At 37.7% G+C, this 12,146-nt stretch overlaps 1 protein-coding gene across 6 annotated transcripts in view; it reads left to right on the top strand.

Moving 5' to 3' along the window:
- The window catches only part of LOC309855249 (disintegrin and metalloproteinase domain-containing protein 5-like), a 154,500-nt gene that overhangs the window by 60,570 nt on the left and 81,784 nt on the right, over nt 1-12,146 (top strand). For all 6 annotated transcript variants that reach the window (XM_082715364.1, XM_082715361.1, XM_082715360.1 and 3 more), the window contains one exon: nt 1,779-1,915. In XM_082715364.1, coding sequence (XP_082571490.1) covers nt 1,779-1,915 — 137 coding nt within the window. The remainder of the gene's footprint in view (nt 1-1,778; nt 1,916-12,146) is intronic.

Raw genomic sequence — 12,146 nt, 5'->3', positions numbered from 1 at the left:
TTAGCAGTGATAAAAGAGGAGACTTTTACAGAGTGGGGCATAAGTTGTGCCAAACAGCATAGAAAACATTTTATTATGAGAGTAAAAGAAAGAAATTAGAAGTATAAGGTATCCTTATAGGAGAGTACATAACTAAATTAAAGTACCTCATATATAGTGACTATATACATGGAGGCAGGACATATCACGGATCATGGATGCCTTCTCTGAACTGTTCTTTACTTTCCACCTGCTTACAGTGCTGAGCCTGGGTCATCAGGACTCTATCACTTTTTTAAAGACTTATTTTTTAAGAACACTTTTAGGTTCACCACAAAACTGAAGCGAAGGTACACAGATTACCCATATACTACCTGCCCCCACACATGAACAGCCTCCCCCATTATCCACATCCTTCACCAGAAGGATATATGTTTTACAAGGATGAACCTACATTGACCCATCAAGATCACTCAAAATCCATAGTTTACCGTAGGGTTCAGTCTTGGTGTTATACATGAGTTTAGGCAAAAGATGATAGGTATCAATCATCATGGTATTATTTTATGAAGTATTTTCACTGCCCTAAAAATGCTCTGTGTTCTGCCTATTAATTTCTCCCCTTCCTGCCTGCAACCATGGATATTTTTATTGTCTTCACAATTTTGTTTTTTTCTAGAATCTCTTGTATTTAGAATCATACAGTATGTAGCCTCGCCCTTTTCACTTAGTAATATGCACTCAAGCTTTCTCCATTTCTTTTGATAGCTCATTTTTTTAAGTGCTGAATAATATTCCATTGTCTGAAATGTGCCACAGTTTATTTATCTGTTTACCTACTGAAGGATATCCTGGTTTCTTGCGAGTTTTGGAAATTATGAATGAAGCTTCTATAAACGTGTTTGTGTAGAAATTGGAAATGATCCAAAGGAGAACAGTAATACCTACTGAGGGTTATTAATTTTCTATTGCTATGTAACCAATTATACCAAAACTTAGCATATGAAAACAATTCAGTTCTGTGGGTAGTGACTCTAAGTGGGTGAAGTTAAGGTGTCAAGTAAGGCTGTAGTTATCTCAGGGTTCAATATGGAGAGAATTTGCTTTTAGACTTCGTCATTTGGCTGTGGCAAATCTCCTAAAATCTGTTTCCAAACTTGTGCCTGCGTGTCTCTTTACAGGCCTGCTTCATGCTGTCATAACTGGTTTCACCTAGAGAGCTTGAGTGAGACATAGAGTCCAAGAAGTCAGTCTTTTATTTTTTCTTTTAGTTTTTTTCTTCTACTACATCCCACAGGAAATTGAGAAGCCAGTTTTTTATAATCCATCTTAGAAATGATGGCCATCTGTTTTGCTACATTTAGTTAATTAGAAGCAAGTCAGTAAGTTCATACTGTACAGAACAGAATAGGAATACCAAGAACATGAATGCCAGGGGGCAGATTCCTTGTGACCCATGCTAGAGGCTGCCTACCACAAAGAGAATATAAAATTGACTATTAAAAGATTCAAGTCATTTTGTTTAAAATAACTCAAAGAAGCAATATAGTATGGTGTTTGAGACTATTAGATTAGTTAAAGTAGCTGGTATTGTCATTAAGATTTAGTATTTTGAAATTAAATTATTGTGTTCACTCATCCATGTTTAATAAGTCTATGATCCACATGCATCTACATAAGCTTCTTGGATGCATTGATTTTAAAAAATGAGTTTTATGTACGAATTTTTTATTATAGTAAATTTATTATAGTATAGTTTGGGCTTCCTAGCTAACTCTTTTCTTCTTCCTTATATTTAGTATCCAGAGGGTTTATCCTTGGAGTCATACACTACCAGCATCGTGCAGTTGCTTGGCTTTAATCTGGGATTGAGTTATGATGATCCTGACACTTGCTATTGTTCAGGAGATGTTTGCACAATGTCACCTAAAGCAGTGTAAGATAATTTTCTTTATTGTACCTATTCCTTTATTCTTTATTGTACCTATTCCTTTAAAAAGATTTTTGTTTTGTTTTTGGGTTAGGAGCTTTTATACTTCTATTAAATGAACTGAAGTAATTAAGCAATTACCGAGCTCTGTACCCAACAACTACAGAAGACATTCTTTTCAAGTAAAATGGAATATGTGCCAAAATAGGTCCAACACTCTCCCAGTCCCCTCCATTGCTGGTGAAATTCTCTTCCCTCTTCCTACATTCTGTAGTCTGGCTTCTATCTGTCTTCCCTGGCCAGATTGAAAGCAACCTGAAGGGGAAAAGCCATATGAAATGTGTAATTTCAGTGACTTTGCATAAAGCTAAATGTTTTGATATTTGCATTTAAAACTGGCCTTGTGAAATAAGTCAAGCAGAGAGAGTCAATTATCATATGGTTTCACTTATTTGTGGAGCATAACAAATATCATGGAGGACAAGGGGTGTTAGAGAGGAGAAGGGAGTTGGGGTAAATTGGAAGGGAGGTGAATCATGAGAGACTATGGACTCTGAAAAATAATCTGAGGGGTTTGAAGTGGTGGGGGGTGGGAGGCTGGGGTACCAGGTGGTGGGTATTATAGAGGGCACGGATTGCATAGAGCACTGGGTGTGGTGAAAAAATAATGAATACTGTTTTTCTGAAAATAAATAAATTGAAAAAATTTTTTAAAAAGTAATGTAAATTTAAAAACTTAAAAAAAACTGGCCTTGTACAATATAAGGATGGACAGTATAATTCATATTAATAATAAAATTTTTATTCAGAAAGACATTAAATTGTAAATAATACCATGACCCATTGAGAGAGAGGCTGCTAAAGAAAGGCAAAACCTTTTTATTTTAGTGCCATAGTAATATATTTTACCTACTTTATAAATAGGGGGCCCTATGTTTCCACTTTGCTTGGGTTCCCACAAATTATGTGGCCAGTCCTGGTTATCCACACCAAGATTTGGTGTGCTCAGTATGTTCAATTTGAATAATTTTAATTGCTATGTGGTGTAGCCTTATATTGGTTTTAATCTGCACTTCCCTCTAAACTAATGATATTGAATGGTGTTGAACATATTTTCATGCTTAATGGCTTTGTATATCTTCTTTGAAGAACATCCTATTCAAAAATTTTGTCCATTTAAAAAAATGAAAGTAGAGATTTTCACACTTTCACTGTGTTGTAAGAATTGTTTATATTTTCTGGCTATGAGTTCTTTATCAGATACATGATTTTCAAATATTTCTTCCTTATAGTGCCTTCATTGAGAAAAAGTTTTAATTTTGATGAAGTATATTTTATCAATTTTTTTAATTTTTTAATTTTTTATAAACATATATTTTTATCCCCAGGGGTACAGGTCTTATGCATCATGGCTTAATAGCTCTTATATTCAGTTTTATGATACACTGTGGGTTAATTTTTGTATATATGTTTAAGTTCATTTTTATTTTTGCTATGTGGATTTCCAGTTATCCCTTGCAAGTTTTTGAAAAGAGCATTCTTTCCCCTACTTAATTGTCTTGGTAACTTTGTAAAAATCAATTGACCAGAAATGTATGGATTTTTTATTGTAATTGCTATTTTATATCATTAATCTGTATGTATACCCTTATGGGAAAGCATACAGTTTTTATTAAAGTATCTTCATACTGCGTTTTGAAATGAAGTGCTGTTAAGTTCTCACATTTTTCATTTTTCCAATAATTGTTTTGGTTATTCTAGGTCTTTTGAATTTTCATATGCATTTTATTATTGACTTTCTAATTTTTCCATCTTTTTTTTTTTAAAGATTTTATTTATTTATTTGACAGAGAGAGATCACAAGTAGGCAGAGAGGCAGGCAGAGAGAGGAGAAAGCAGGCTCCCCACTGAGCAGAGAGCCTGATGTGGGACTCGATCCCAGGACCCTGAGATCATGACCTGAGCTGAAGGCAGCGGCTTAACCCACTGAGCCACCCAGGCGCCCCTGACTTTCTAATTTTTATGAAAATTTCTGCTAAGATTTTTCTAAGTATTCCATTGTTTAATTGCATAGGTCAATAATGGGAGAATAGCCATCTAAACAATGTCAAGTATTTTGATACTTGAATATGATATATAGCTTTATTGATTTGGGTCTTCTTTAATTTTTCTCAACAATGTATTTTTTTTTACAGTTTACATTTCTTGTTTTGTTAAATATATCCTTAGATTTTTTTTTTAGTTTTTTTTTTACTTTTTTTTTTTTTTTTTTTTTTACTATTATGAATAGCATTTTTCATTGCTAGCTCATTTTCTGTACTGCCAATTCAGTGGAAGTCTTTTCTGGTAGGCAATTTACACTACTGTGTTCCTCTGTCAGTATTAGTCTGCCCCAATACCTAATCAATTCTGGGGTTAACTCTGAGAAGGACGTGAGGTGAAGCCAGAACAGTGTAAGTTAATTTACAATCCCTTTCTGCAGTTTTCCCATCATCCAAACGTGTAATTTCTGGCCAGGGGTTCCAGGCTTTAAAGAATTTGTGTTTAGTTTCTACACAACTTTACCATCTGCCAAGAATTTAAAAAAAAGTCACATTCTCTGTTCAGCAGTTGATACTGGGATCCATATTTAGTTTTATAAGCTTTTCCTTGTTTTAGTTTTGTTTTGAGTTTTTGGCTCATAAATTTTATTTGTTTGTTGATAAGAAATGTAAAAGTGGATCTTTTTTTTTTTTTTTAAAGATTTTATTTATTTATTTGTCAGAGAGAGAGCAAGCGAGAGCAAGCACAGGCAGACAGAGTGGAAGGCAGAGTCAGAGGGAGAAGCAGGCTCCCTGCAGAGCAAGGAGCCTGATGTGGGACTCGATCCCAGGACGCTGGGATCATGACCTGAGCTGAAGGCAGCGGCTTAACCAACTGAGCCACCCAGGCGTCCCTAAAAGTGGATCTTTAATAAATTTCAGTTTAGTTCTGTAATGTCAAGAACTTAGAAATTAAGGGACTTGTGTGGCTCAGTTAGTTAAGTATCTGACTCTGGATTTTGGCTTGGGTCATGATCTCAGGATTGTGAGATTGACTCTGGTTCTATTACACATTGGGTGTGGAGCCTCATAAGATTCTCTTTCTCTGGGGCAGGGGTTAAGATGGCAGAGAAGTAGGGGGACCCTCAGATAGTCTAATCCCTCAAACATACCTAGATAATTACCAAATCATTCTGAATACCCAAGAAATTAATTGGAGTTCTGAGAGAAAAAAAATCTGCAAGCCTGTAAGTAGAAATGTGACCACTTTTTGGAAGATAGGAGGTGTATAAGTTCTTGGGGTAGATATAGCTGTGGATTCACCAGTGGAGAAGGATCCTGCTTATGGGTGCTTTTGCAAAATATTGGAAACTGCAGAGCATAAAATCTGAACCTTTGGAAGTTTATTACTAACTAGAATGTACCTGGCTTAAATGTGCGCAGGTTGTGAAGATGGGTGGAATCCCAGGAGTGACAGCGTGGTCTGAGGATCCTCTGGGTGACAGGAAGAGTGGGGGGTGCCAAGATGATGTGCTATTTCCAGACATGGGAGCCAGGAAGCCAGAGGAGAGCAGCTGGTCTTTGTGTTGGCTTTCTGCTATAATCTGAACTGCCTTATGGTCACATGACCACTTTCCTGGGATTGGCCAGCAAGCATGGTGAGACCCTCCACAAGCAGAACAGTGCAGGTCCACACCACAGGAGTCCCTGAAATTTGGAGGTTTTTTTTTTTTTTCCCTTTTTTTATATTATGTTAGTCATCATACAGTACATCAGTAGTTTTTGATGTAGTGTTCCATGATTCATTGTTTTCATATAAAACCCAGGGCTCCATGCAATATGTGCCCTCCTTAATACCCATCACCTGGCTAACCCATCACTTCACCCCCATCCTCTCTAAAACCCTCGGTTTGTTTCTCAGAGTGCATAGTCTCTCGTGGTTCTTCTCCCCCTCCCATTCCCCTCCCCCACCTTCATTTTTCCCTTCCTTCTCCTAATGTCCTCCATGCTATTTCTTATACCCCACAAATAAGTGAAACCATATGATAATTGACTTATTTCACTTAGCATAGTCTCCTCCAGCCCCATTCATGCTGATTCAAAAGTTGAATATTCATCCTTTCTGATGGCTGAGTAATATCCCATTGTATACATGGAGCACATCTTCTTTATCCTTCCATCTATTGAAGGGCATCTCAGCTCTTTCCAGTTTGCTCATTGTGGACATTGTTACTATGAACATTGGGGAGCATGTGGCCCTTCTTTTCACTACATCTGTAACTTTGGGGTAAATGGTGCAATTGCTAGGTCATAGGGTAGCTCTATTTTTTAATTTTTTGAGGAACCTCCATGCTGTTTTCCAAAGTAGCTGTACCAAATTACATTCCCACCAACAGTGTAAGAGGATTCCTCTTTCTCCACAACCTCTGCAACCTTTGTTATCTCTTGCCTTGTCAATTTTTTCCATTCTAACTGGTGTAAAATGGTGTCTCAGTGTGGATTTGATTTGAATTTCTGTGATGGCTAATGATGATGATCATTTTTTTCACGTATCTGTTAGCCATTTGTATGTCATCTTTGGAAAAATGTTTGTTCATGTCCTCTGCCCAATTTTTGACTTGATTATTTGTTTTGGGGGTGTTGAGTTTGAGAAGTTCTTGATTATCAGCCATCTGTCTGTAGTGTCATTTGCAAACATCTCCCATTCTGTGGGTTGCCCATTTGTTTTATTGACTGTTTCCTTTGCTGTGCAGAAGCTTTTTATCTTGATGAAGTCCCAAAAGTTCATTTTTACTTTTGTTTCCTTTGTCTTTGGAGACGTGTCTTGAAAGAAGCTGCTGTGGCCAATGTCGAAGAGGTTACTGCCTCTGTTCTCCTCTAGGATTTTGATGGATTCCTGCCTCACATTGAGGTCTTTCATCCATTTAGAGTTTATCTTTATGTATGGTGTAAGGGAATGGTTGGGTTTCATTCTTCTGCACACGGCTGTCCAATTTTCCCAGCACCATTTATTGAAGAGACTGTCTTTTTTTCACTGGATATTTTTTTCCTGCTTTGTCAAAGATTATTTGACCATAGAGTTGAGGGTCCATATCTGGGCTCTCTACTGTGTTCTTTTGGTCTGTGTGTCTGTTTTTGTGCTAGTACCATGCTGTCTTGGTGATCACAGATTTATAATATATCTTGAAATCAGGTAATGTGATGCCCCTAGGTTTGTTTTTCTTTTTTCAAAATTTCCTTGGTGATTCAGGGTCTTTTCTGGTTCCATACAAATTTTAGGATTGTTTGTTCCAGCACTTTGAAAAATGCCTATAGTATCTTGATTGGAATAGTATTGAAAGTACAGATTTCTCTGAGCAGCATAGACATTTTAACAGTGTTTATTCTTCTGATCCATGAGCATGGAATGTCTTTCCATCTTTTTGTGTCTTCTTCAGTTTCTTTCATGAGTGTTCTGTAGTTCCTCAAGTTTAGATTTTTACCTCTTTGGCTAGGTTTATTCCAAGGTATCTTATGGTTTTTGGTGCTATTGTTAATGGAATTAATTACTTAATTTCTCTTTCTACAGTTGGCGTATGGGAAAGCAACTCATTTCTGTGCATTGATTTTGTATCCTGCCACATTACTGAATTGCCGTATGAATTGTATGAATTGAATTTTTACACATAAAGTATCATGTCATTTGTGAAGAGAGAGAGTTTGACTTCTTCTTTGCCAATTTGAATACCTTTTATTTCTTTTTGTTGTCTGGTCGCTGAGGCTACGACTTCTAGTACTATGTTGAACAATAGTGGTGAGAGTGGGCATCCTTCTCATGTTTCTGATCTTGAGAGAAAGGCTCTCAGCTTTTCCCCACTGAAAATGATATTCGCTGTGGGTTTTTCATAGATGGGTTTTATGAAATTGAGGAATGTATCCCTATTCTCTGAAGAGTTTTAATCAGGAAAGGATGCTGTATTTTTTTTTTTTAAGATTTTATTTATTTATTTGTCAGAGAGAGAGCGAGCGAGAGCGAGCACAGGCAGACAGAGTGGAAGGCAGAGTCAGAGGGAGAAGCAGGCTCCCTGCGGAGCAAGAAGCCCAATGTGGGACTCGATCCCAGGACGCTGGGATCATGACCTGAGCTGAAGGCAGCGGCTTAACCAACTGAGCCACCCAGGCGTCCCAAGGATGCTGTATTTTATCAAATGCTTTTTCTGCATCAATTGAGAGGACCATATTATTTCTCTCTCTTCTCTTATTAATGTGTTCTATCAAACTGATTGATTTGTGAGTGTTGAACAGCTCTTCATCCCAGGGATAAATCGCTCTTGGTCATGGTAGGTAATCCTTGTAATGTACTGCTGGATCCTATTAGCTAGGATCTTGTTGAGAGTTTTGGCATCCATATTCCTTAGGTATATTGGTCTGAATTTTTCCTTTTTAATGGGTTCTTTGCCTTGATTTTGGGATCAAGGTAATGTTTGCCTCATAGGATGAGTCTGGAAGTTTTCCTTCTGTTTCTCTTTCTTGAGACAGCTTCAGGAGGAGAATAGGTATTATTTCTTCTTTGAATGTTTGGTAGAATTCTTCCATAGAATCCTTCAGTTCTGGGATTCTTGTTTTTTGGGATGTTTTTGATCACTGCTTCAATCTCGTTACTGGCTATTGGTCTGTTCAGGTTATCAATTTCTTCCTGTTTCAGTCTTGGCAGTTTATAGGTTTCCAGGAATGCACCCATTTCTTCCAGGTTGCTTAATTTATTAGCATATAGTTATTAAAAATTTCTAACGATTGTTTCTATTTCCTTGGTGTTCATCATGGTATCTCCCCTTTCATTCATAATTTTGTTAATTTGGATTCTTTCTCTTCTTTTGGATAAGTTCAGCCATTGGTTTATCAATCTCATTAATTCTTTCAAAGAACCAGCTTCTAGTTTTGTTGATGTGTACTACTGTATTTCTGGTTTCTAGTTCACAGATCTTTGCTCTAATTTTAATTATTTTCCTTCTCGTACATGGGCTAGGCTTAATTTGTTGTTGATTTTCCAGTTCTTTCAGGTGTAAAGATAGTTTGTGTACTCAGGATTTTTGTATTTTTTTGAGTGAGGCTAGGATGGCTATGTATTTCCCGCTTAGGGCTGCCTTTACTGTATCGCATAGGTTTTGGAAAGTGTTTTCATTCTCATTGGTTTCCATGAATTGTTTAATTTCTTTAATTCTTTTTTTTTAAAAGATTTTATTTATTTATTTGACAGATAGAAATTACAAGTACACTGAGAGGCAGGCAGAGAGAGAGAGAAGGAAGCAGGCTCCCTGCTGAGCAGAGAGCCCAATGCGGGACTCGATCCCAGGACCCTGAGATCATGACCTGAGCCGAAGGCAGCGGCTTAACCCACTGAGCCACCCACGCGCCCCAAATTTCTTTAATTCTTTAATTTCCTGGTTGACTCAAACATTGTTGAGCAGAATGGCCTTTAGCTTCCAAGTGTTTGAATTTCTTCCAAACTTTTTCTTGTGATTGAGTTCCAGTTTTAGAGAATTGTGGTCCGAGAATATGCAGGGAATAATCTCTATCTTTTTGTATCAGTTGCGACCTTATTTGTGACCCAGTATGTGAGATCCACTATTCTTGAGAATGTTCCATGTGCACTGGAGAAGAATGAGTATTCTGTTGTTTTAGGGTCAAATGTTCTGGATATATCTATGAAGTCCATCTGGTCTAGTGTGTCATTCAGAACTCTTGTTTCTTTGTTGATTTTCTGCTTGGATGATCTGTCTATTGCTGAGAATGGTGTGTTAAGATCCCTTACAATTAATGTATTCTTGTCAACATTTTTTTTATTATTCTGTTTAACAGTTGCCTTATGTAGTTGGCTGTTCTCATGTTGTGGGCATAGATATTTACAGTTGTTAGATCTTGTTGGATAGACCCTTTAAGACAACTGACAGAATGGGAGAAGATATTTGCAAACGACATATCAGATAAAGGGCTAGTATCCAAAATCTATAAAGAACTTATCAAACTCAACACCCAAAGAACAAATAATCCAATCAAGAAATGGGCAGAAGACATGAACAGACATTTCTGCAAAGAAGACATCCAGATGGCCAACAGACACATGAAAAAGTGCTGCACATCACTCGGCATCAGGGAACTACAGATCTAAACCACAATGAGATACCACCTCACACCAGTCAGAATGGCTAAAATTAACAAATCAGGAAATGACAGATGCTGGTGAGGATGTGGAGCAAGGGGAACCCTCCTACACCATTGGTGGGAATGCATACTGGTGCAACCACTCTGGAAAAGAGCATGGAAGTTCCTCAAAAAGTTGAAAATAGAGCTACCGTATGACCCAGCAATTGCACCACTGGGTATTTACCATAAAGATACAAATGTAGTGATCCAAAGGGGCACGTGCGCCTGAATGTTTTTGGCAGCAATGTCCACAATAGCCAAACTATGGAAAGAACCTAAATGTCCATCAGCAGGTGAATGGATAAAGAAGATGTGTTGTACACACACAGACACAGACACACACACACACACACACACACTAGAATACTATGCAGCCATCAAAAGAAATGAAATCTTGCCATTTGCGATGATGTGGATGGAACTAGAGGGTATTATGCTTAGTGAAATAAGTCAGAGACAGACAGTTATCATATGATCTCCCTGATATGAGGAAGTTGAGAGGCAATCTGGGGGTTTGAGGAATAGGAAAAGAATAAATGCAACAAGATAGGATCGGGAGGGAGCAAACCATAAGAGACTCTTAATCTCACAAAACAAACTGAGGGTTGCAGGGGGCGGGACTAGGGAGAGGGTCATTGGGTTATGGACATTGGGGAAGGCATGTGCTATGGTGAGTCCTATGAAGTATGTAAACCTGGCGATTCAGACCTGTACTCCTGGGGCAAATAATACATTATATGTTGATAAAAAAAATAAAAAATAAAAAAAGAATGATATATTGTCTTTCTTTATGTCTAACTTCAGTCTTAGCTTAAAATCTAATTTGTCTGATATGAGGATTGCTACCCAGCTTTCTTTTGAGGTTCGTTTCCATGAAGGATGGTTCTCCATTCCTTCATTTTCAGTCTGGATGTATATTTAGGTTCAGAATGAGTCTCTTGAATTCAGCATATGGATGGGTCCTGTCTTTTTATCTAATCTGCAACCCCGTGCCACTTTATGGGAGCATTTAGACCATTCACGTTGAGAGTGATTATTGAAAGATATGATTTATTGTCATCATGTTGCCTGGGAAGTCCTTGTTTCTATAGATTGCATCTGTAAATTTCAGTTCTATATCACTCTTGGGGTCTTTCTCCTTTTATAGAATCCCCCCTTAATATTTCTTGCAGGGCCAGCTTAGTGGTCACATATTTCAGTTTTTGCCCATCCTATAAGTTCTGTATCTCTCCATCCATTCTGAATGACAGCCTTGCTAGATAAAGTATTCTTTGCTGTATGTTCTTCTCATTTAGTACACTGAGTATGTTTTGCTAGCCCTTTTTTGGCTTGCCCGGGTCTCTGTGGATAGGTCTGACATTATTCTGGTATTCCTCCCTCTGTACGTAAGGAGTCTCCTCTCCCTAAATGCCGTTAAGATGGTTTCCTTGGTTCTAAGATTTACAAGTTTTACTATTACATGCCAGGGCATTGGTCTGTTCCCCTTGCTCTTGGGCAGGGGTCCTTTCTGGACACAAATGTTTGTTTCATTCCCCTGATTAGAGAGATTCTCAGCTACAATTCGGTAAAAAATATCTTCTAGTCATCTCTCTCTCCATCCCCTCAGGGATCCCAATAATTCTGACATTGGAATGTTTCATGGTGTCATTTATTTCTCTAATTCTGTTTTCATGGGTTCTAAGCTGTTTGTGCCAGGCCTCCTTCTTTTCAATCAGTTTTTCTTCTAGATCACCTATTCCTTCTACTGTCTCATTTACCCTAGCAGTCAGAGTATCTAGATTAGATTGGATCTCACTGATAGCATTTTCAAGTTCTGTCCCTTAGAGAATATAAGTTGCCATTAATAGTTTTCTCCATCCTAGCAATTGTATGCATAACTGTTACCCTGAATTCTATTTCCAACATCTTGGTTATGTCCATATCCATTAGTTCTGTGTCAGAGGTCACAGTCTCTGAGTCTTTCCTATTTTGGGGGTTCCTCCTCTTGGTTGTTCTGTTGAGGGGTGGTTGAGGGAATGCACAGAATCCAAGTT

Source organism: Mustela nivalis (genome assembly GCF_964662115.1).
Source record: "Mustela nivalis genome assembly, chromosome: 20".
NCBI classification, from domain to species: domain Eukaryota; kingdom Metazoa; phylum Chordata; class Mammalia; order Carnivora; family Mustelidae; genus Mustela; species Mustela nivalis.
Note: the sequence above shows the minus strand (reverse complement) of the source record. Positions and strands in the feature narration are given on the sequence as shown.